The 21,642-nt window shown below is 33.1% G+C and overlaps 3 protein-coding genes across 4 annotated transcripts; 2 read left to right on the forward strand and 1 right to left on the reverse strand.

Moving 5' to 3' along the window:
* The first annotated feature begins 254 nt into the window (after window positions 1–254).
* Window positions 255–5,586, forward strand: LOC126708233 (uncharacterized). Of its 2 annotated transcripts, XM_050408036.1 has the most exons (7): window positions 255–417; window positions 1,094–1,212; window positions 1,994–2,076; window positions 3,231–3,352; window positions 3,961–4,125; window positions 4,409–4,502; window positions 4,932–5,586. In XM_050408036.1, the coding sequence occupies exons 1-7, from the start codon at window positions 375–377 to the stop codon at window positions 5,179–5,181; spliced, it is 876 nt and encodes a 291-aa protein (XP_050263993.1). In that variant the 5' UTR covers window positions 255–374; the 3' UTR covers window positions 5,182–5,586. The 2 variants fall into 2 exon arrangements, with proteins under 2 accessions (XP_050263993.1, XP_050264000.1); XM_050408043.1 differs by lacking the exon at window positions 1,094–1,212 and having other exon boundaries at window positions 256–417.
* A 762-nt stretch (window positions 5,587–6,348) lies between these two features.
* LOC126708244 (UDP-sulfoquinovose synthase, chloroplastic) lies at window positions 6,349–10,107 on the reverse strand. Its single transcript, XM_050408050.1, has 3 exons — window positions 9,948–10,107; window positions 7,701–8,780; window positions 6,349–6,903 (listed from the first exon to the last, which is right to left on the reverse strand). The coding sequence occupies exons 2-3, from the start codon at window positions 8,745–8,747 to the stop codon at window positions 6,502–6,504; spliced, it is 1,449 nt and encodes a 482-aa protein (XP_050264007.1). The 5' UTR covers window positions 8,748–8,780; window positions 9,948–10,107; the 3' UTR covers window positions 6,349–6,501.
* Window positions 10,108–19,159: 9,052 nt separating this feature from the next.
* Window positions 19,160–21,350, forward strand: LOC126708255 (acyl-lipid (9-3)-desaturase-like). Its single transcript, XM_050408062.1, has one exon. It carries the CDS (start codon window positions 19,504–19,506, stop codon window positions 20,845–20,847), a length of 1,344 nt encoding a protein of 447 aa, XP_050264019.1. The 5' UTR covers window positions 19,160–19,503; the 3' UTR covers window positions 20,848–21,350.
* Window positions 21,351–21,642: the final 292 nt, after the last annotated feature.

Here is a 21,642-nt window from a genome sequence, read left to right on the forward strand (position 1 = left end):
GCTAATGTACTATATCGCCTCTTCAATCCCCATGAATCACAGCACTGTTGGCCTCCTTAGTGCAAAAGCATCGGTCTTGGGTTGATCTGGGTTTGGGATTTCAATACGGTGGGTTTTGGTTTGAGTTTTCAGTTTATGCTGTGCAATATTTTTCAGTTTGTCGAGAGCCAGTGACGTGGAGAGGCAGATATGACAAAATAAGAGAAGCCTTTGGCTTTTTTTTTTTGGCTAACCGTTGGATAACAAATTTTACACGTGTCGAACATCTATTTATTTAAAAATGGAGACGAATGAACAAAGATGATTGCTGCTTCAGTGGCACATCAATCCATCAAACGTTGTAAGGACACTTGAACACAGAGAGAGGTCAACCCATGTCGATAACTCTGACTCAAGAAGAACGAGCCCAACACCCTGGTGAGCCATATTACTCTTCCCAGAATTCTAAAAATGATAAAAACTAAAAATTAAAATTTTGATTTTGATTTTGTCAATCACAATTGAGAAAGCATTTGAAGAATATCCCAAATTCAAGGTCTTTTAGATGACCAAAGGGCTTGCATATATGTTATCTTATATGGGTATTCAGGGAAATTAAAAAAAAAAAAAAAAAGATTCATTTCTTGATGGACAATGTTTGATTTCATGGGTTGGAGAATTTGGCATTGCAATTACTTGGGTCATGATTGATTACATGTAAATTACTGATCAAGTTTGGTTCTTTACACAGATTTTGGTGAAGGGTCCTTGTTATTGTGGGTAGTGTGTAATAGCTCTAGCTTTTTCAAATTCTACTGTCAGCCCATTTGGGGTGAATAAGATTAAGATTTTCTTTGAATATATTAGTTTGTGCCCCTATAAATAATTCATCAGGGAAAAAGGTGTATCAGGTTGACATGTTTGCTGTTTTGATATAATTGTGCTTATGTTTTGCTGAAACAAGAATGTGCAATAATACATGTGATTGATTGACACTTAATTTGGAATTCAAGTTGCTTTTTTTTTTTAGGTGTCCGCATTTTATTCTAATAATTCTACTTGGTAATTAAAACTTGCTCTTATTTTTTTATTTTTTTATTTTATCTCCACACAGTGACTCATCAGCAGAGAGTTATAATAGAAAACTACCATGGTGAAAAACTTGTGGGAATATTGCATGATACAGGTTCAAAGGAGCTTGTTATAGTGTGCCATGGATTTCAGTCCTGGAAGGTTGTTAACTGTGACATACTAAACTTGAGCGCCTTACATTTTCAATATATTATCAATGGTGATGCTTTGTTTGTTCTCATAATATTTCATTTTGTTCATTATGAGAAAAATAGCGCTGTGTTCTACTTTTGATTAGTGATGATGAAATTGGCTCTATCTTCTCTTTTGGGAGTTCGCTGGCAAACCTACATAGCTATAGAACTTTTCACTTTGAGATATTTTGCCTAATATATATTGGTATTTGATACTATGTAAGTTTGTTTAATCAACTTTATACACGAAAAAATCAGAAGATACATCAACAAACTCCCAGAACTTTCAAAAGCCCTTTCTTGGGCTTATGAAATGTGCTTCAACTCTTTTTTTTCCCCCTTTCAGTGATAGAGTTGTTGGTAGAGTTATTCTTTTAAATTTCGTTACCTGCCAATTCTCACATGCCTTATACTTTCTTTTCAACTGAAACCAACATGGCCATAGTTGTGAGATCCTTTCTAATGATTTCATTACAATTCATCTCATCTTATACTTAAATGAATGTAGTTTGTAAAATTCAATATTATGTGTGTCCTTTGAAAAGAAAAAAGGAATGTCCTTCAATAAAACAAGTTTTCAATTGTGGAACTCAATTCAATTATTAATGATGCAATATAAAATTCTGTTGTTATAAATACATTTTAAAAACATATGCTGTCTTACATAATTTTCATATTCTTGTATATATAATATCTGTCAAAAACTTGGGTGCATTGATCTGAGACATTAGTTGATTGTTGATTTCTAGGAGCGCATTCCGATGGTGAACCTTGCTGCTGCTCTAGAAAAAGAAGGAATCAGTGCCTTTCGCTTTGACTTTGCTGGCAATGGGTAAGCTGTCTGCAGTAAACGGATAATAAAAAGCTGCTGAGTGAAATGTTTGCAATAAAAGAATATAAAACATACGTTTTTGGGTTCTTCTTTGTTTTTTTCTATACCACTATTTACTTGGAAGTTTAGGGATGAATCTTTGGAACTATATATTGGCCTGACTTAAGCAACTGGCATTCTCTCTACCTAAGAATTTGTTGTTGTTTTCAGAAATTATTTGGTCTAAATCTACATTGTGCAATAACCATTGAGTATGTTGAACTAATCTTTTTCTATGCTCTCAATTTTTTGAGTTAGCCCAAGTAAATAATCTTTTTGTGTCTGCATATTTTGCCTTCAAAATGTTTTTTTTTTTTATATGGTAATTACTTTATTGAAAATTTTAAATTAAATAATTTAGGCTTGTAGTAGCATAGTCTTTGAAGTGCTCTTTTCCCCTCCTTCGCATTTTTGTTAATTTTTCTTCATGTTGGGCCTGTCTCCTAAAATGTTGGTGTAGTTGTAAATGCTGTAAGGAAGAAAGGCCTCTGCCAGCCATGTGCAATTTTATTGGCCCCTTTTAGATGCTCTCAATTGACAGATCTGAAGTGAAGGTGAAAACACCCTGCAAGGCTTTAACTTTAGACCAATTATATTTGTTTTTTTTCTTTGATAATTTGATAGTTGATGGTGGGGGGACTTGAACCCTAGATGTCTATGTTAGAAACACCAGGAGGTGCCAATTGAGTTACAAGGCTTTTGGATACCGATTATATTTTTCCAGCTAGAAAATTTCCCTCTAAACTTGCCAAGAGCCTTGTAGCTCAATTGGCACCTCTTGGTGTTTCCAATAGAGACGTCTATGGTTCAAATTCCTGCTCCCTTGTTATAACTATCAAATTTATCCAACAGCAAAAAAGAGTCCCCCCTTAACCTTTAGCTACACAAAGGGGCCATTTGAACTTCACCTAAATTTGTGTCTATGAAGATTCATGTATATGCTTATTTGAAATTATATGGAATTATGCATAAATTTTTATAGAAAGGATCTAATTCATTATTGTACTAGAAAATTTAATGTAGAAGCAATTCCTCCCTGCCTTTACTCTAAATGTTGAAATTTTGGAAGATATGAACAATTCAATGCTGATTAGATGATGCTGTATCTTTTCCAGGGAAAGTGAAGGTTCTTTCCATTATGGTAACTATCGTAGAGAAGCTGATGATTTACGTGCAGTAATCCAACACTTCCGTATGGAGAAACGTGTAATAACTGCAATTACTGGGCACAGTAAAGGTCTTTTAATAGTTCCTGTTCTTTATAAAATCAAACTTATAACTGCTAAATGAAGAGTGCAGTTTTGTAAATTATATCTGAAGATAGTTGAAATTTTGAAATAAGTACATTGTAGTAGAGTGTAGCTCTCATCTTACTCCAACCTAATCTTTTTACATATTTAGGTGATACCAGGATACTTGTAGATTTTTTCCCTAGGTGAAACAAGTACTGTTTTGTCATTGCTAATGTTTCAGCCATTTTTTTTTTCTTTTTGTCTACCTATAAATATTTCCTTAAATTAAATATTGAAATAAAGGGTTTCTTGGTTACTACCATATTTTACTATTGAAACTCTTAAATTTGAAGCTCAGATTTCTTCTTGAGTATTGACCATGCCTTCCAAAGAAGTCCCTTGTCATTCAATATTGATTTAAGGGCAATACGCTTCATAGAGTGAGTCTAGAGAACAACTTTTTCTGAACAGCAAAGGAAAAATAAAAACTTTTTGTTGTGTTTCTCTTATTTTTCATTGGTTTTTGATAGTTGTGCAAATCTATTCAAATAATAAAATTATTCATCTATTAGTTCCTTTACTATATGCTTGAAAGGGTCCTTAATTCTTATAGGGGGAAATGTGGTGCTCTTGTATGCTTCAAAGTTTAATGATGTTCCTATAGTTGTCAATATGTCTGGCCGTTTCAATCTAGAGAGAGGCATTGAAGGCCGCTTGGGTAAAGATTTTTTACAAAGAATCAAGGAAACTGGATTCATTGATGTTTGGAATAAAAGAGGTAAGCAATCAAATGTTATTAGTCTAATGATTTTATTGTTGACATTATTTGTTTTGTCATTTGGTGGTGTTTTCAGTTCTACTTTATCTTCATTTTCTCTAACATAGAGTGGAAGTTTTTATTATTACCTTGGATTTCGAAATTGAGTGCTGATCAATAACTTATAAACACATATTCTTTGTAATTAAAATGGCTGATGTCTTCATCAGTTCTTTGGAATTTACAAAGTGCCCATAATATATTTGATTTAGATGACGAGTACCTCACTTTTTTTTGTTCACAGGGAAGTTTGAGTATCGTGTTACTGAAGAAAGTTTGATGGACCGACTAAGTACTGATACTCATGCAGCCTGCATTTTGATTCATCCAGACTGCAGGTCAGTGATTCCTATTTCTTTAATTACAGCATCTGCAATGTTTGTGATGTTGCGTAATCATCTCCATCAGGTTCAACCATATATGTCAGACACAATGTTTTCATATTGTAATTTATAATCTATATGTGCCGTCTTTGTTTCAATTTGTACTGGTCTGTTTATTGGAAAAGCAACCATCTTTTACTTCAGGCTACAAGCATAAATCCTAGCTAGAAAAAAAGGATGTTCTTTCAAGATGTTTCAGGAATGTCAGTCCTTGACTCAGGCCCACTAAAATATGTTACTTTTTTCATCTGTAAAAATTACTCTGGTCTTCTACTGATGGAATAACCTTCTGACATTTGAGTGCAAAACTAGTTCTAGATTTTCTTCTTCCACCACCTTTAGTGGAAAATGCTGCTTCATTTCTGATGATGCTGTTATTTACAGGGTGTTGACAGTTCATGGATCCATGGACAGAATTGTACCAGTTGAAGATGCTATGGAGTTTGCCAAGTTCATACCTAATCATAAACTACACATTATAGAAGGAGCTGATCATGAATACACTTCATGTCAAGATGAGTTGGCTTCAGTAGTGGTCGATTTTGTTAGGACACATTCTCATCAGGATAGAGATATGTCTGAGCAGTTATCTTCTTGCACAAGCGTGGATGGATCCATACAATCTCGATTGTGATAGATTTTTCATCACTATAATCAGACTCACTAATGACAGAAAAATAGCAGAAATTGTTTGGAATAAATTGTGCCAGTGCCCTGATGTTAAATAAGTTGACTTACTCTACCTATGTCCTAATTCCTGACCTAAAGTTCATCACTAGAGATGGAAGTTGTCAATCCACAGAGACAAAGCTAAAAGGCTTTCCTGCTTGGGCATCAGGCAATTTTATCCATTTGGGAGTTGAAGGATTTGGAATTCAAATTGTATTATAAGCATGATCCTTATGCTACGGTTTAGAGCCCAATGTAACAACTTCTATAGTTATAGATTAGTGGGTACATTTGCAGTATTCCGTATATATTAATCTCACCGAACTTATCAGAAAATTTCCCTTTTGTCAAAGAAAACTTTTCTGCTCTACATTTGCATCTGAAAGTCATAATTTGCAACATTTTCGTAAAGCAAATTTATTGGAGTGTACAATTTTAAAGAGCTGAAAGAAGAAGGGTAAGAACCATGAGTTTGTAGTTCAAAGTTCAATTGGCTCTTCCTAATATTTCCAACGACAATGTTCAGGATTCAAATCTCTCTTCCTTTATTGTTGTAATTATTGAATTATGAGAGAGAGAGAGAGAGAGAGAGAAGAGGGGCATCATATATGGTCAACATGCTTTATATGTTTTCCCAAAATTTCAGCATGATATAGACTAGATCCAAATAAATAACCGTCAGGAAAATATGATACAATTTCACTGAACTTCATATTAAGACTCTTCACATGCATTGAATACATACATGGATCCTCCTCCTCACAATGGGTGGACCTCATACACCCACCCAACCGTGAGAGGGATTATGTGGGGATAATGCGTATATATAATGCATGAGACACCTTCTCCAATTACGCACTTTTGAGATGTTGAGTAACACTTTTTCTTGTCAAAAGCAGCTGTTTAAGTTGCTATCATCAGATTAAATGAATGAGACTATAAATTTAACTTTTTCAGAGTTCTATGCTTATATGTCGAAGATATCCACTTTATTGTTAGAATTGTAAAATATGAGCACACAGTATTGGATTCTGAATTTAATCAAACACTTCCATAACAGATACAAAAAACTCAGAAATATGGAGGTATGATATCTAGTAATACTGTGATTAGCCATTTTTTAGATTGCAACTAAGCAAACATAGACTAGATTAATGTTCGAAGTTCATAAAGGTGCAGCAAAACAAAACCTACCAAAAGAGAGAAAACAAAGAGGATGATACAAGATTGTTATGTCCAAATTTATCAACAGATCATGTGTCTATAGCTATAAATTACATCTAAATTATGCTGTAATGGTCTTTGGCTTGACCCCAATTTTTCTCCAAGAAACACTAGGCATTATCTGTTTTGTGTCAACACGATCCTTATACTTGATAGTAAAGTTGAGTAATGAATCCTGAAGAGAGTCAGAAAGAAGGTGTGGTTCAAGTCCCAACTCAACAAGTTTAGTGTGCTTGGCATTGTAGTAATGTTCCTCTTCCTCTACTCTTGGGTTTGGCACAGTAATGGTCTGAACATTAAGCCCAAGCTTCTCTCCCGCTTTTGTAACAAGTGCGGCGAGTTCATTGACAGAAAATTGCTCAGTGAATTGATTGTAAACCTGAAACTCACCAGGCTGTGCAGGGTTTGCGATCGCAAGCTCAACACACTGAACAGTGTCTCTTATGTCAAGATATCCCCTGGTCTGAAAACATTAACAAATAAATTAACATAAAACAGGTAAAACACATTAACAAACTTGTGCATAATGAATGACAAGAAAATTGCCAGTGGATGGTTGGTTCTTATTGACCTTAGCATGTTTTGCTTTTACCGCATCAAAATAAACAGGAAAATATTAAACTTTTCAGTTCCAATTACCCAATTTCTATAGAAAAGCTTTCCATAAAAAGTACATGTGTAGAAATGATCAATCATAACAATTTTACATTAACCTTCTTCCAAAGAATTTCCTAATTTTTTTTAATTGCTAAGTTACACGAGCACCAAGTGAGTCTTGAAGCACAACCTTAGGTCCTTAGCCTCATCCCATTAATATGGAAGGAAGAAGTGTCATTTGAGCTTTTGCTCATTGGCAAAGAAATCCAAATATTTGATGAAAGAAGCTTAAATGGGACAATTTGAAACATTGCAAAAGAGGCATCGAGTAAAACTGCAGGGCTAGGGCTGCAAATAAAAATTTATGAGAGTTTTCTTATAGCATCAAATACACAAGGAACTGAAAATTGTCCTACAACCATAAGAAATCATTCCTCCTCATAACTGCTTCCAAGCATTCACTTCTATATTAGAGCAATGCAGCAATGGGTTTATATATATATATATATATATATTATTAGTAAGTTATGCACCTAGTGAGTCTTGAACCCATGACCTCACCCTCTATCCCATTATTATGGGAGGAAGAAGTGTAAGTTGAGTTATAGCTCATTGGCAGCAATGCAGCAATGTTACGGTGATTATTGAGTAGATGGTTCTTACCTGGCCACCTTTGCCATACACAGTAAGTGGATGACCAACAGCAGCCTGAACACAGAACCGATTCAATGCAGTTCCAAACACTCCATCATAATCAAATCTGTTACAAAGTTCTTCATGCATCTCAGTCTCATCTGTCCTCACCCCATAAACCACTCCTTGATTCAGATCAGTGGCTCTAATCCCCCAAGCCTTGCAAGTGAAGGCTATGTTATTTGAATCATGAACCTTGCTCAGATGATAGAATGAGCTGGCTTGTTTGGGATAAGGCAGAGTATCCGTTCTTCCATTATGAGTAATTGTAATGTAACCCTCCTCAATATCGATATTTGGAGTCCCATATTCTCCCATGGTTCCAAGCTTCACTAGATGGCACTGTTCTCTAAACTCTTTTATAGCAAATAGCACATTGAGTGTTCCGATCACATTGTTGTTCTGAGTAAAAACAGCTCTTGACCGATCAATCATAGAGTAAGGAGCAGACCGCTGTTCCCCAAAATGGACAACAGCATCAGGCTCAAACGACTGGAAGGTTTCTGATAAGAACTCAAAGTCACAAATGTCACCAATGTAGAGTTCAATGCTTTTTCCAGTGAGAGATTTCCAACGGCGGAGGCGGTTTTGGATTGAGGAGATTGGAGTCAGGGAGTCAGTGCCAAGCTGGTGGTCAAAATAACGACGTACAAGGCTGTCAACAATGGCAACCTTGTAACCTCTGTTGGATAGGTGGAGGGCAGTGGCCCAACCACAGTAGCCATCTCCACCAATGACCATGACCCGCTGTGGCTTGGATGGTTCATTGGAGGTCTGATGGGTGTCAGAACTGGGTTGAGGTGGGGCTTCCTTACTTATAGGAAGCGTTGTTGCATGGACAGTATAATTTCTTAGTGGCTTCTGCCCTTGTGAGACACAGCTTCTAAATGGATATTTGGAAGCTTGCAAGGTAAAAGAGGTAGGAAATGCCTCTAAGCCTTGGTTCAATGGCTTAGAGTAACGTTTGCAGCCAGAGGACAATTTTATCGAGCATGAAGTTGAAAGTAAATGTGCCATCTCAATTGCTTCCTTCCACCAATATACACAAACCTGCAAAGGAAAAATGCAAACAATCAAGTAATATAGTTCCAATTGGCAAAAAAATGCATATAACATTAGTAGTAGTAAAAATGACATATTAATTAAGGAGGCGACAACATATTATTTTGGGTAGGATAGAATGGAGGAAAAAAATACATGTAGCCAACCCTAATTAGTCTATTGAGGATCCATAGTTGATCCCAAAGTTTTGGAACTAAAGTTTATTTTTTGTTGTTGTTTACAGTTTCAATTTCTTGGAAACTTCAGAAGAAAAAAAAGTTCAGATCACACCAAGTTCTGGTACATGGCAGAAACTTGAGAGAGAGAGAGATTATTATAACAAACGATGGTTATATATGTCAACATTTGGCCGATACGTTTTACCAAGCAGACAAGAACAGAAAGGTAAAGCAATGCTTCCAAGTGCTGAAACAAACCACGTAAGGTGATAATCATAAAACTATACCAACCCAAACAGGAAGAAGGGAAAAAATACACTTGTGGATGTTACGATGCCAATGAGACAAGAACAGAAGGATCATATCTCCCAACAACACTACTTAACATCAAAGGCATTCCCAATCACTGCTCATCTCACATGCATGCCAGTCCAACCAAATGTGCGTTCAAGCATCTTAACTTTAGCTCCAACAAACATGTAAGTTTTCCTTTATATCCCCAACTCAAAAATTCAAGAGGGGCTCAAAATTCATCAAACACACCTAACATATGTTACTTTCAAGTTTCACTGCAAGTGCACACAAATGCTGACACATTCACCTATGTACCCACTTGTATTACAGCCCAACAATCTGAATACAAACATGCATACACCTGCACCTCCTAAAAAATCCACGATTTCCTCAGATTGAAAATGAGCCATAACAGAGAAAATTTGTAAAGGTCAGAAGTCTTAATCAATAACAAACCAAAGAATTACACAAAAGAACCAAACTTTACTTGAGTTATGGCTAGTAATAATAATGGGTTTCGCATATTATTCCATTTGGAATAGCATAACAAGCAAGTAAACACATAAATTTCAAAATACCCAATTCATTTCTAAACGCTTTGAAGCTTATTTCGCTCTTTCCCAAAAAAACAAAAAAAAAAAAAGACATAAAACTATTGAAGAACAATAAAATAAGCAGGAAGTAGTTGAAAGAAAATTAGTACCTTAATGGGATTGCTGGGAGCTCAGTAGAGTTTGTTGATAAAAATGGCGTAGTGGGTCTGTCTGAGTGAGTATGAGATCGAATAAGTTTTCAAGTGTGCGACTGTATAAGTGTATAGGAAGAATTGGAGGAAGCATATTCGTTTTATCTATAAAAGAGATAATATAATAATTGTTGTGCCCGTCAACCACAAAATTTTTTTTCTTTTTCCTACACAATTTTTTTTTTTTTTTTTTTCAATTCATGTCTTTTTTTTCAGTTTTGTAGTACTATTTAGAATTATTTTTTTTGACTTTTTCTGATAATTTTTTTTTGTCTTTTCTACCCTTAACCAGCACCGTTAACATTCTCCTATAATAATTATGGTAATAGTCAATTTGCCAAAAAAAAAAAAAAAAAAGGTTTGTATCAGGTGTTTTTTTTGCACGGTAGAAGTTATTATGTTTTTTTTTAGAGATTTTCAGTTTATAGCGTCCGCTTTTGATGATAGGCTATGTAAATACGTTTTTATAGCTAGATATGTGTCCGGTGTTTAGCGCAAAAATGCACTAGACAGACTATAAATAGGATCTAAACAATGTATTTGAAATTAGACAATCGGACCTCCAAGCTCAAGTCTTGATGGACACACTAAAGAGGGAAAAAACAAAAAGAAAATATATAGTATTATCAGTGTACTACGTCCTCTTCTCACATGAGAACAAAATTTACTTATCCTATATGACACTCATCTTTATGTGAGATTGAGATATAGTATATCATAATTATGGTAAAAAATAAAATAAAAAATTCTTGAGGTTTTCTATTTTTTAGTCTACAACATTTTTATTAAAGAAAAAGAGTTGGATGAGTTAATTTGATGAAAAATACTAGGATGTAAAATTTGCAACATAGAAATGTAATACTCAAAGATCTAAGCAACTGTAAATTTGTTAATGAGACACACCAACGAAGAAAAAATAATTATTTGATTATTTTTTATGAATGTAATTATCCTCCAAATTGATCTAGAGAATAATTCATCAATTTCACCATATGGTCATTCAAATAACTATCCACATGTTTTTACACGAATAAAATGATTAATTGGATCACATGATTATAGTGCAGGAGAAAGATCATCTAAAACATCATGATAGAGAGTTTTAAAAAAACCTCTATAAATTGATTTGCAGCTGATTTAGAGGAAAACCATTTTAAGTTTCATATTACTATAAAAACTTTTTATACCACTCTCTCAACTGGTATTTTTCTCCCATCTCAAGTCACATTGAGCTCATTACAAATGATAGTTTTTTCTTTTTCTATTTTTGGTTGGAAATTTTAATACTTGGGGTGAGAAGATTTGACCCTAAATATCTCCATTAAAAACATCAAGTGATATTAAGCAATTGAACTACAAGATTTTTTGTGTAAATGTTGGAAATTAGGAACTTACAATGAGCTCTTGCGTATGGTAGTTTAGGTAGTTTCTAAGAGCATCCACATTGATGGTGCTAAAGGTGCTAAAAAGTTATTTTAGCACCTCATATATTAAAAAACCCTCCTACATCAATGGTGTTTATAGCTAAATTTTTTTGGTTCACTGCTATAGGAAACTGTTGTTAGGGTACTTTTTTTTTACACCTAATTTTATTTGAGTACCACCTATTTATTTTCAAACACCACCAATAAGTTATTGGGTTTTCCCAAATATTTTTTACTCTATTATTATGTTAATCACAAATGTTTCATATCTCATTATCTAAAATTGGGTTATGATATAAAACATCATAAAAAAATCCAATTCTCATTGGCAATATCAAAGCCTAGTTCTCGCTGGCAATATTTAAGAGCCCAAGCTAACTACTTGGCACTATTCTATCAAAAGCTCAAGGTTATTAATACTTGATAAAATTCTATTGATTCAGCTTAGCCCTAGAAATCATGGCATTAAATTAAAAGCACTCTAAAATCCCATCATTACCCAAAGAAGCAAGGCACCCCCTAAAGTGAATCTCTTACTTCTGACCAAAAATTCTCAAGAAGCTTAACCTTGATTCGTCACCCCTGATGAGTTATGCATTTTTAGATTCTTTTCAATCAATGCTTCTCTAAACCTCTATTATAAAAGCATACACACCTCAGCCCACTAGGGAGGGAGAGGCCTCTCTAAAAAATTTCTATCTTTGACTACACTCTACAGAAATTCAATCCCCATTTGCTTTCTTTAAGCTTCCCCAAGCTCTCTGGAGCTCACTCATAACCTTTCTCAGCCTATAGTCACCATAACACCAACATTCACCACCTTGCTTACACCTTCCTACTCCATAAACGTCCCATAACTTACCAAGACAGCCACTCCCTCTGAAACCCTTGATTTGTTTACTACTTTGCTCGTGGTTTAGTTTTCTTCAAACTCACCACTCATCATCTTTAGCCCACACTCATCTAATCTCAGATACTCTTTTCCCCTTTCACACAATCACAGCCTATAAATGTCTCTCAACTAGTCACAAACAAACCACTACCCACAAAAAGCCTTAAGCTCAGAGTTAATCCCATCTCACTCACTCAAAATAGCTCACATTCACCTCATTCATGCCTTATAATTATACACTCACCAAAATCTTAGTTTAATACTTGCTGCACTGAGCTGGGGATCTTTCTCTCCCTTCATTCCATCCTATTTTTCTTCTTTTATTTGTAACTATGGAGCCTTTAATCATTGTTTATTATTATTATGATGAAGGATATAATGTATTTGTAACAAATGAATTTTTTCCCTCACATTGATGTAATGATGGCTGAAAGTACTATAAATTCCCTTGACCAAGACACACAAGGACCCCCAGGAGTGAACACTTTCCTAAATTTATTTAATCATTGACTGTTGGACTCTAAGTATAATTTCACCCCTACCGCTGGAGATAATACCGTACCGCTAGAGGACTGATTTGAAGTATGACGCCGTAAAAAGACTAATAATATAACAAACTAACAATACTAACGTGTTTATTGGGTTTTATTGTTGTCTTCTTGTTAGGGTGCGGCCTCTATCTCTTGCTTGAGCAGACTTACACCACACCAATAACCTTTGGGCTTTATTTCAAGGGCCCATCGTTGAGTTTCGGCTTGGCTACCCCATATTCTATTTAGGAACATCAAAATTTTCCCCTCAACAACTGTTACTTATAACAATTACTATAACTAGTTGCCAAACATTAAAAGTTCAAAATATTCAGATGAGAGAGAGAGACAGATAGGAAGAGAGAGAGACATGTGTAGAAAATGAATAAAAAAATAATATTTAAATGAAGTGATAAAAAATAGACAAAGTTTAGCTACAAAATAAGTTATAGCCTTTGGCTACAATTTTACTCAATATTTTTTTATTGGAGGTGAATTTTGACAAATCTACCATTGGATTACATTTTCGTCTTATATCCTCCATGCTTGCAAAGATTTTAGAAAATTAAAGATCAATAGTTATGTCATTAATAAATTGTTTAAATTACAAGTTTTTGTATTTTAAAATTATCCATAAAATATAATTTTATAGATTATATAGTAAATAATACCCGATTGATACAAAAGCTGACACGTGTTTTAAGAGCATAAAGAACATGCAATCCAACGGTTAGATTTTCGAAATATGTAAAAATTTTAATGATATTAAGTAAAACTGTAACTTTAAACTATAACCAATTTTATAACTAAACTTTGTCCGTAGAAAATATAGAACATTTGATATTGAATGTATTTTAAAGTGAGTATTAAAATAGATAAAATAGCTTAGTTTTTTTTTTTTTTTTTTTTTTTTTTTTTTGGTTTGAGAGAAAGCTAAGCAGTATAACTTATAAGCTAATTTAGGTAGTTTCTTACTTTTTTTAGAACAAAGTTTAACTATAAAATTGGTTGTAGCATTAGGCTACAATCTTACTCAATACCTTTTTATTGGAGGAGAATTTTGACAAATCCACCATTGGATAACATCTTCTTCTTCTTCTTCTTCTTCTTCTCCTATTCTCTATACTTGCAAAATTTCTAGAAAATTAAAAATCAATAGCTATATCATCAATAAATTTTTTAAATTACAAGTTTTTGTAGTTTAAAATTATGCATAGAAAATAAATGTATAGATTATATAGTAAATAATATCCAATTGACACAAAATTTGTCTTGTGTATTAAGAGCGTAAAGAACATAAAATTCAATTGTTAGATTTTCAAAATATGTTATAATGTTTACTTTATTGAGTAGCCTAAAGTTACAACCAATTCTGTAACTAAATTTTATCCATAGAAAATATAAAATATTTGATGTTGAATGTATTGTAAAGGGAATATTAAAATAGATAAAGTAGGTTAGGTTTTTTTTTTTTTGTCATTTTGGGAGAAAGCTAAGCAGTATAACTTATAAGCTAATTTAGGTAGTTTCTTACTTTCTTTAGGACAAATTTTAGTTATAAAATTAGTTGTAACCTTAGGCTACAATCTTACTCAATGTCTTTTTATTGGAGGAGAATTTTGACAAATCCACCATTGGATGACATCTTCTTTTTCTATTCTCTATACTTGCAAAATTTCTAGAAAATTAAAAATCAATAGCTATATCATCAATAAAATTTTTAAATTTCAAGTTTTTGTAGTTTAAAATTATGCATAGAAAATAAACGTATAAATCATAAAATAAATAATATCTAATTGACACAAAATTTGACATGTGTATTAAGAGTATAAAGAATATGAAATTCAAACATTAGATTTTCAAAATATGTAGTAATGCTTATTTTATTAAATAAGGTATAATTTTAGGTTACAACTAATTTTATAGCTAATTTTTGTCAATTTCTTTATAGGGCATTACTTTATTTATTTATTTAAGGTATAACCTTTTTTTTTTTTTTATAGAGAGAGAAGGTAGAACCGTATTTTTAGTTAGCTTTTTATTTGAATATAATAAACCAATAAAAATAAATAATTACACAAATATATATTATGAATCACAAATTAACTCTATTGAACTAGTTTGGGGTTATCCTAGGACTCTAGCTTGAACCTCTATAGGTTCAAAGACCTTCGCCTAGAACTTAAGTCAAACTTGTGTGTCTTTTTGAATGATTAAAAAAAAAGAAAAACCATCTTTAAGTTTTAATTGAAAGCGCTAAAACCACAATTTTTTTTTTATAATTTTTGTCATAATTTGCTCACATGATAAATTATGAGTAATAAAGTTAAAGTGATGGGTTCTTAACTTTACCATTCACGATTTGTTATGTAAAGCAAGTTGGGGCAAAAATTATAGAAAAAGTTATAATATAGCATTACTTAGTTTCAATATATCATAGAGGCTTAAGCTTTAACACATGAAAACTATAAATTCAAGTATATTTATTATTCATGACTTGTCAAGTAAGCATGTTGGGGGTAAAAATTGTAAAAAAGGTAACGACTTTGCATTTTTTTAACAAATTAACACATGAAAACTGTAGATACGAGTACGCAACTGAAGGTTTTCTCTGCTCGAATAAGCTATATATATTAAAATTTGGGTTTGCTTTAAAGTCATCGTATTGAATTTAAAAATAGAAGGGTAGATTATGTTGATCGCTAATAATGATGCAGAGAAAACCTTAGCCCTCTAACGTGGGAGCAAACCTAGACAATAAAATGTGCCACGATGATTGATGCCACCCTCTTTTCATTTGACCACCCCCGACAACTTAACATGTGCAGGCTGCACGAGAATTGATAAAACCAAGGTGATATCTGACTATAAATGGAAATAAGCAGCTAGTAGGAGGCTTGATATTTTTGGTTATAGCATATCCATGTAGCATATTCTTCAAATACTTTCTTCTTTTGGCGTTTTAATGTGTACAAACTCAAGTGGGCCTTGCAAATAATTATTATATTGAGAGTGGCTAGCGTTTCAAAATTCAATAAACTATAATTTGCATCTACGAATGATTCTCCTCCTGAGGATACAAATGTACTGGAAAGGATAACCTTGTTGCTTCCGCCTTTGCCTCACCTAACATTCCAATGTTCCTTAATTTGCTAACTACCAATATTCATTCAAAAATCGCATCATTTTAGATCTATTTGAATACCGCTTATTACTGAAAGTTAAAAACTGAAAATTTAAAACACTGCAACAAAATAATTTTTAAATATATGAATAATACCGTAAGACTCAATTTTAAAGCTGTTTTTACGGAAAAAAGTACTCGCAAATCCCATAAATAATGCATAAGACCCATTAAAAAAGTTGAACACAAAACTTTCCATTTTCAACATTATCCAAACGAATCCCTCAGATATTGGTTTTTCATTTTTTTTTTTTAATAATATGAAAGTATTTTGAATTTATAACTTCCATTTTAGATCATTTTTGTCATTTGAGATATTAATTGATTTTTTTTTTATGTAGATGAAATTCAAATTCAAATAGCAGTTATTGACAAGATTGATTTGATAAACAAGAAATCCAAAGACAGATGTTATTCAGCTAGAGGATGTAGCCTTTATTAGAGTGTCATTCTTTAGAGGAGTGATAAAATCATTAATTATAATCCCTTAATGCCCATTTGATAGATTCTATTCACCTAGAGGGTGTAGCCATTTATTTATTCATGATTTTTTTTTCCTTGTCCATTCCTATATCTAATGAAAAAACATCTAAAATTTTAAAGTATAAAGTTTTTCTTTAAACTAGTTTAGAGAAAAACCCTATAAACTCATTATATATATTTATATTGAATGTGAATCTTGAAAATTTAATCGTTAAATTTTATATTTTTATTACATCCTTAATACTTACAAAATTTCAAGAAAATCAAAGAACAATTACTATGTCATCAAATAAATGTTATAATTTCAAGTTTTTATAATCTAAGGTTGTATATAAAAAATAAGTTAATTGATCAAATAGTAAATAATATCCGATTTGAACGAAAATTGATATGCATGTTAAGAACATAAGGAACATGAAATTCAACGGTTAGATTTTCAAAGTTCACACTAAAAAAAGAAATATATGAGAAGTTTGAAGAGAAACTTTGTTATTTTTGAAATGAATGCTCTTGTGATGGTTTCTTTTTTAAACAATGTTAAAGTTGACACTGATTTGAGTTCTTGTGATTATAGGCATCTCTTAAGATAAGACCATCCCTTAGATAGAAGTTAAGCATGTTTACAGGGAAGAGAATAGGTTTGCCAATATTTTGACAGCTTTGGAGAGAGTTCGAGCTGAGGATTTACTTTTGTTTTCGTCTTCCCCATCTGCATTCCGTGTTTTGTTGCTTTTCTAACTTTGTGGATATTAGTCCCCCACGGGTACTTGTTACTTTTTAGTTTCTTTCTTGCCTCAATAATAAATGAAAAAAAAAAAAAAATCGGAAGACATCCATGTAACTTTATCTTTAAATTTCAAATTAACCTATGCCCATTGATCCACTTGCCAAAGATGCTTTTCTATCTCATCCCAACACTCTACTTTCTCTTTCTAAAATGGTGAAAATAAAACATCACATCCTTCTTTTCAAGTTTTTTTTTTGGTTTTGATAGGAAGACTGAAAGCTTTATTTAAAAGTTATAATGATATATCGTGGATAAGAGCTTATTCCATAAAGCAATAAGTCTTTTCCATTCATGCAATAAAATCAATAATACCTAAGTATGTTTTGTTTGCAAATGGGCTGGTTTATTACCTTGTCTACGAATATGTGAAAATTCAACACAATAAAAAACCCCACGCATCGCAGTCATACCCAATACAACAGCTACCATTGATCAAGTTATTTGCATTACATGATCAATGTACATGACTATATGGAAATGTCGCAAAAGGATCCTTAGCGAGAAATAAATTGCAATTTAAAAGCTCCAACCCATACATGTAAGTGCAACAAGTACATTATAACCTAAAATTGCTACAACCATAACTCCTGCCCATTAATTCATTTGCCAACTTGACAAGCATGCTAATTAAAGGTCCAAGCTACAATATTGGTCTTTAAACTATTCATTAGTTTCAATTTTGCTCCTTCTCAAAAAAAAAAAAAAAAAGTTTCAATTTTGCTCATGGAACATTGGTTGCATCACAATGTTATCCTTAGTACTCTACCAAGATTGTGCCAATAACAATTACTAATGTGACATTCGTGATATTTTTTTCATATATGTAATGTCTTCTAAGTTCTACTTCTAACACTTATGTAATATGTTTCGTCACATATTAAAACAACTAATAATTCTTCCATGAAATGAATTTATAACTCCTAGTTTAAGATCCAAACTTGTATTTTGACCTAATTAAAGATGAGGTCTCATCCTGGAGAAAATATATGGTATAAGAGAAATGTTACATTTATTATTAAACCTATCACAAGAATTATTTTTTTTGCACATAATAACAACCCGTAATAACCTGTTATTATGATTTTTTTATAAAAATGTTGTGAAAATAGTATTTCTCATTATATAAAGTTGCAACATTTTTCAGAGATAAATATGTAAAATTTACAAATATAGGTTTTATGTGTGTGTAAAAGGGACATTTTATTTGTATTATATAGAAATAAAGTCAATACCAAACTAAATTTAGAAGTTTACCTTTTCCTCTAAAAAAAAATAGAGGTTTACTAAAAAAAATTTCTCTCTCTACAGTATCTTTTTGGAATAAATTCCACTCACAAATATGCATGATGTAATTCTTTATCAACTTGCACACATCAATAACTTTTTATATTAAAAATTACTCTTTAAAACCCCACTCTTTGAATTACATATATATATATATATATATATATATATATATACTTTGCTAGGTATTTGAATTAAAAGTGATTTGTTAACTTAAAACTTATCTTCTTCTCAAAAAAAAAAAAAATTAAAACTTATCTCATTATAAAAAACAGTCATCATAAAATGAACTACATAAATTGAAATTATATCATATCTATAAAGAAAAACTATTTTTTACCCTGTTGTGTTTTGACCAAACATTTTCATTTTCCACCTCCATATATGAATTGTTTTTCTTTCTTAGAAGACCATGTTTAAAAGTTAAAAGTAAAGAAATTCTATAAAGTGTAAACACAACAAATTCAGGTAACATTGTTGTTTTTAATTTTAAATGGACTCATTTTTTTACTAACAGACTGTTGTGAATGTACTGTGACAATTTATTGTATCATTAGCAATTCAGCACTACTCTTAAACTATTGGCGCTTCTTCAAATTGTGCTTGGTTGTTGTACTTCCAACTCCACCCTTGGTTCGTTAAATATCATCCCTCTCACTCTCACACCTCTCATCTCTCAAAAGATATCCCCAATCGCCAAAAATCAAAACTCTATGGCAGAAATATAATCACAGAGATAAAGATCCCAAAAAAAAAAAAAAAAAAAAAAATCAAAAACCCATCTCATATCTCTCATGTTATAAACCATTTCTTAAAAAAAAAAAAAAAAAGTCTCTTCCTTTCACAACCCAGAAAGGAAGAGAAGCATAGAAAGAGAGTAAAGGTCTGACCTTTATTCTTAGATCTCAGTTTTTCTGTGTGTTCCTTTCAATGGCAGAGTCAAGGAGGTACATTTCACAGGAAGAACTTGGAAAGCACAACAAACGAGGAGATCTATGGGTCTCTATCCAGGGAAAGATCTACGATGTGACTGATTGGGCTAAAGACCACCCGGGTGGTGAGCCTCCTTTGTTGAATCTCTCTGGCCAAGATGCCACTGATGCTTTTGTTGCATACCATCCAGGCACTGCTTATCAATATGTAGACAAATTCTTTACTGGGTATTATCTCCAAGACTATTCTGTTTCAGAGGTTTCCAAAGATTACAGGAAGCTTGTGTCTGAGTTTTCTCAGATGGGCTTGTTTGATAAAAAGGGACACGTGACGTTGTATACACTTACAGCGATAGCAATGTTGTTTGTTGTGAGTGTTTATGGTATTTTGTGCTCTGATAGCACGTGGGTGCATCTTGGTTGTGGTGCGTTAATGGGGGTTCTTTGGATTCAAAGTGGTTGGATTGGACATGACTCTGGGCATTACAAGGTTATGAGCAGCACTGGATTCAACCGCTTTGCTCAAGTTCTTAGTGGGAATTGTCTTGCAGGGATTAGTATTGCTTGGTGGAAGTGGAACCACAATGCACATCATATTGCTTGCAACAGCTTGGATTTCGATCCAGATCTTCAGCACATGCCTTTCTTTGTGGTATCTTCGAAATTCTTCAATTCACTTACTTCTTATTTTTATGATAGGAAGCTGAATTTTGATTCTGCTTCTAGGTTCTTGGTTAGTTACCAGCATTGGTCATTTTATCCTGTGATGTGTTTGGCTAGGATTAACTTATTTGCACAATCATTCATGTTGTTGTCATCTAAGAGAAGGGTGGCCAATAGGGGCCAGGAGGTCTTGGGGATTCTTGTGTTTTGGATTTGGTACCCCTTTCTTGTTTCTTGCCTGCCTAATTGGGGTGAGAGAATCATGTTTGTTATTATAAGTTTTTCGGTCACTGGAATTCAGCATGTTCAGTTCTGTTTGAACCATTTCTCTTCTAATGTTTATGTTGGCCACCCTAGTGGGAATGAATGGTGTGACAAGCAGACTAAGGGAACATTGGATATAACCTGCCCTTCTTGGATGGATTGGTTTCATGGTGGGCTGCAGTTTCAGATTGAGCACCATTTGTTTCCCCGTTTGCCTCGATGCCAGCTGAGGAAAGTCTCACCAATGGTTCAGGAACTATGCAAGAAGCACAATTTGCCTTACAACAGTGCTTCATTCTGGAAGGCCAATGAAATGACAATTGGGACACTCAGGACAGCAGCCTTGCAGGCTCGTGATCTTGCCAATCCAGTTCCAAAGAATATGGTTTGGGAAGCTTTCAACACTCATGGATGATATAGACATTTCCGAAGCTTGCTAAGATTTTGGTGTTGCAGTTATTTGTGCCCATCTGATGTTAAGTCGGCATAAGGACTGCATTTCAATTGATATCTGAGGGTGGTCATCCTTGGTTTCAATGGAGCAATAATAACCATCTTTATCATTGCTTGAAGGCTTCAATCACTCATTACTGATTCCTACGTTTGTGGGATCAGCTTATGTCGTTTTTGGAATAGGTGACAAACAATTCGTACTGATTATCTGCAGGCTGATATAGTTCCTTATCCTCCTGTTTGTGCTCAACACCTCAGTTATGGATTAGTGGGATGAAAAGGATTGTGATTCCATTCAATGTTTGTTTTTGATAGCTCAGTATGTGCTTAGGAGGCTTTTAGTCTCACTCTATATATATATTTATTTATCTGTGTTGCGTTTTGAACTTCTTTGTCTTTGAGAATACTGGTAACATTTGATAGTGTTGGTTTTTATTCAATGCCAAAGCTAGTTTAAACTTTCAAGATTTGGTCTTTCTTTATTGTTTTATGGGATTGCTTTACTTGGTACTATATTTCCCTTTTCCAGCTTTATTATAATATCAGTTTAGTTTCATTGCACTAGCTTGTTTTTACGAGCAGAGGGTTGTAGATTCCTTCTAGATTGTAACCCTGCTGTCAGTGGCATACCAATTTGTTATTTTCATGTTTCTGATGATTTGTCCCTCCTATTTAGCATCTCAAATTGATTTGAATTAAGAAGCAATTCTAATAAACTTATTGAGGGTCTTCTTTGTTTTGAGTCCAGTAGGAATCT

This window comes from Quercus robur, chromosome 2, assembly GCF_932294415.1.
Source record: "Quercus robur chromosome 2, dhQueRobu3.1, whole genome shotgun sequence".
NCBI classification, from domain to species: Eukaryota; Viridiplantae; Streptophyta; class Magnoliopsida; order Fagales; family Fagaceae; genus Quercus; species Quercus robur.

Coding starts and splice junctions, on each gene's coding strand:
- LOC126708244 (XM_050408050.1), bottom strand. CDS start 8,747: ATGGCACATTTACTTTCAACTTCATGCTCGATAAAATTGTCCTCTGGC. Junction 6,904..7,700: donor TGTATGGCAAAGGTGGCCAG/GTAAGAACCATC, acceptor TAATGTTTTCAG/ACCAGGGGATATCTTGACAT.
- LOC126708233 (XM_050408036.1), top strand. CDS start 375: ATGTCGATAACTCTGACTCAAGAAGAACGAGCCCAACACCCTG. Junction 418..1,093: donor AGAACGAGCCCAACACCCTG/GTGAGCCATATT, acceptor ATCTCCACACAG/TGACTCATCAGCAGAGAGTT. Junction 4,126..4,408: donor TGATGTTTGGAATAAAAGAG/GTAAGCAATCAA, acceptor TTTTGTTCACAG/GGAAGTTTGAGTATCGTGTT.
- LOC126708255 (XM_050408062.1), top strand. CDS start 19,504: ATGGCAGAGTCAAGGAGGTACATTTCACAGGAAGAACTTGGAAAGCAC.